Below are 3055 nucleotides of genomic sequence, written 5' to 3' on the forward strand. Positions count from 1 at the left end.
TCTATATATATAGAGAGAGAGAGAGAGAGAACGCGTGCTTCTCGATCGGGAAACGGATTCCTCGTGAATATTAACAGGCGTTCGTGCGCGCGATGGCAGGCTGGCGGGATTGATGGGGGCGCTGATGTCATCAACGCGTGATGAGGAAGCAGAAGAGGGCTTCATCGATGGCACCAGGGCGGCCATTAGCTGTGGAAGCGCGAATGCGACGCTCTCGCGAATTATTGCCGATTGTGACGATAATCGCTTATATCACGCGACACGCGTGCACTAACACGTATCCTTCGCTATCTCTCGCTCACACACACGCACGCACGCACGCACACACACATACAACACATATAGACATACAACACTCTTCCGCTCGGTCTTTCACTATCTCTATCATTCTCGCTATCTCTTGGTTTCTCCATATGTTCCTCCCCGTCATTCTCCAGCGCGCGCGCTCCCCCCTGTCTCTCTCTGTCTCTCTCTCTCTCTCTCTCTCTCTCTCTCTCTCTCTCTCTCTCTCTCTCTCTCTCTCTCTCTCTCTCTCGCTCTCTCTCGATGTCACTTCACCTCGTTCTCTCGCTCTCGTTCTTTCTCCCTCTGTATGAATGCGTGCGTGTGGGTGTATACGTGCGTTCATGCACATATACACATTTGTTTCATCTCCATAATAAACCAGCAACGTTTGCAAGACACGCCATTCCAACAACGCTTAAACTCTCTAACACGACATTGCATGATGAATTCCACACGATTTAATCCACTTACAATATGTACATACAATCATGCTCACAATAGCACAACGGCATGCAATTAGTGTATTTTTTTCACAAGGTTTCAGAAATTTTATTACAAATTACAAACGATTGGTGTATACGACCGAAACGAAGCGTTAGATCACAAATTACAAGAGTACATGTACGCACGTCATACATTCTAATTCGAGTACATTGCGATCCGCAGTGAGAATCTGTCAATTTGATCAACTTTGTCTCCTTCCGTCTTCGATATTGTTCCTTGGACTTTGAAGACTAATATTTAGGAGGTTATGAGGTTACATTATGATGTCATCAATTATACAAGTATTACCGACACAGCTACAATCAGGTGTCGCACGTCTGTGACGTGACAGATTGGTGTGGTGAAATTGTGACGTGACAGATTGCTGTGGTGAAATTGTGACGTGGTATTACGTTGTTGTATAAGCTTTAAGTTACAGTTTGCAAGGTTTCGACGTCGTGAGGGCCTATATGTTTTAGCCTTAGCTAGGCGGTTGCATTACGATTTGCACCTGTAGTTTGATGAATGGAATCCCACTGGTCGCATGTCCATGTCATGTCCCAGCAGCAGGGTTGGTAGGGGGTGCGTCCTGACTTAACAGGCTCGCTATATTGGTGCTAACTCGGTGATTCTAGTTGCCGAGTACAACCGACGCAAGCTGAAGTACGTTATACGTACTACATGTAAGCCCGCGCACCCACGCACACACGCACACACGCACGCACGTACGCACGCACGCACGTACGCACGCACGCAGGCGTCTAATGTAAGCTCCTCTGCTTCACACCGAAATTCGGATCCGGCGAAAGCGCGATACGAGAAAAATAAACACCATGCTCGTAGCGCGATGTTTACGATCTATGAATCGCCGACGCCGAGACACAAAAAGCAACTCTTACGCGTGTGCATGCGACACGAACGTTTAGTATACGGCAACACGGACACAAAGAAACAATGCTTTGCGTGCGTGACTGTAACGACTCTTATGATTGAGAAATAAGGTGACGAAAAAGAAAATTCCACGAGTACGCGAATCTAAAGGGGAGCTTATGTCGAGCTTGCGAGCCGACTCGACTGGAAGCAACTGGACGTCGAGCAACTGGAAGCGATCGGCAGCGACTAGTTGCGAGTTTGCGTCCAGTTGCCCACTGTTCTATCCGGAGCAACTAGTGGCCGGCAGTCGCAGGCCATCGCGTCGCAGTCGTAGCCGACCTAAGTCCACTACTAGTCGCAGTGAACTTGCAGCCCAGTTGCTTTCCAGTTCGAGTCGGCTCGCGAACGCCCGACATAAGCCTACCCGCTTTAAGGCTTACTGTGTCGAGACACAGGGCGGCCGAAAAAAATCCTACGCCATATATGGCCTACTTAACGCTTTATCATTACGGAACGCTTCCCCGGGACACACGCCACCCCGCTCACTAATCCACACACAAAAAACATTCCTCCAGACTCCCCCTACGCGCGACAATCTACATTTACGACTCGTGGTTATTCAATTCGAGAAGAGGCGCAGCGGGGACGGGCAAGGTATGTGGCGAGAGAGGGGCCACAGGTGAAAGAAGGCCGGCAGAGTAGAAGACCTGAGAGAGACGGGGGCCCCATCAGACGTAAGATGAAACAGAGAGAGAGAGAGAGGATCCGCGCAGAGAGAGAGAGAGAGGATGAGACGAAGGAGAGATGTGAGGAGGAGTAGGGGCAGTAGGTAAGAGGATCAGAAGGAGAGGGGCATGGCAGTCGGGGGAAGAGAGACCAAGGAGCGGATGCGAGCGGACATGTGAGCGGGTCGGAGAGGCGAGAGGGCAGGAAGAGGGAAGCATGGACGGGGACGAGCAGACGAGCGGGCGGAGCAGATCGAAAGGAGAATGGCCGGCGCGATATAGTTTCGACTAGAATGCCAGCTCGGGTCTAGCTTGCGCCTGCAGCAGCGCGCGAAGCTTCTCCGATGACGAGCCTGCACGCCCTGCGCCGGGTCCGCTCTCGTCGCCACTTCGTTCGTCTGCAGAGCGACCAGTTGGGCTATCGCAATCAGACTAGGCTGCTGATTCGAACGGCCACTCCCTAGAAGAAACAAGCAACACATACGCTTAGATTACAACATGTTATACACACGTACATACACACATGTACCACTCTCAACACATGTACATACAGCACAGCAGTAATCCACGTACATACTACACTACATACACACAGTGTAGCATACACACACGCTATCAGTTATATACACTATGTACAGTACACCACGTACATACACACATGTACATTACGCACGTACATACACACGTTA

The 3055-nt window shown here is 50.3% G+C and overlaps 1 protein-coding gene across 1 annotated transcript in view; it reads right to left on the minus strand.

Annotated features, from left to right (window-relative positions):
- Nucleotides 1-2760: 2760 nt before the first annotated feature.
- The window catches only part of LOC106811204 (nuclear pore complex protein Nup155-like), a 17418-nt gene continuing 17123 nt past the window's right edge, over nucleotides 2761-3055 (minus strand). Inside the window, exon 6 of the mRNA XM_014814756.1 lies at nucleotides 2761-2822. Coding sequence (XP_014670242.1) covers nucleotides 2799-2822 — 24 coding nt within the window. The 3' untranslated portion in view covers nucleotides 2761-2798. The remainder of the gene's footprint in view (nucleotides 2823-3055) is intronic.

Source organism: Priapulus caudatus, unplaced genomic scaffold, assembly GCF_000485595.1.
Source record: "Priapulus caudatus unplaced genomic scaffold, Priapulus_caudatus-5.0.1 Scaffold514, whole genome shotgun sequence".
Lineage (NCBI taxonomy): Eukaryota > Metazoa > Priapulida > Priapulimorpha > Priapulimorphida > Priapulidae > Priapulus > Priapulus caudatus.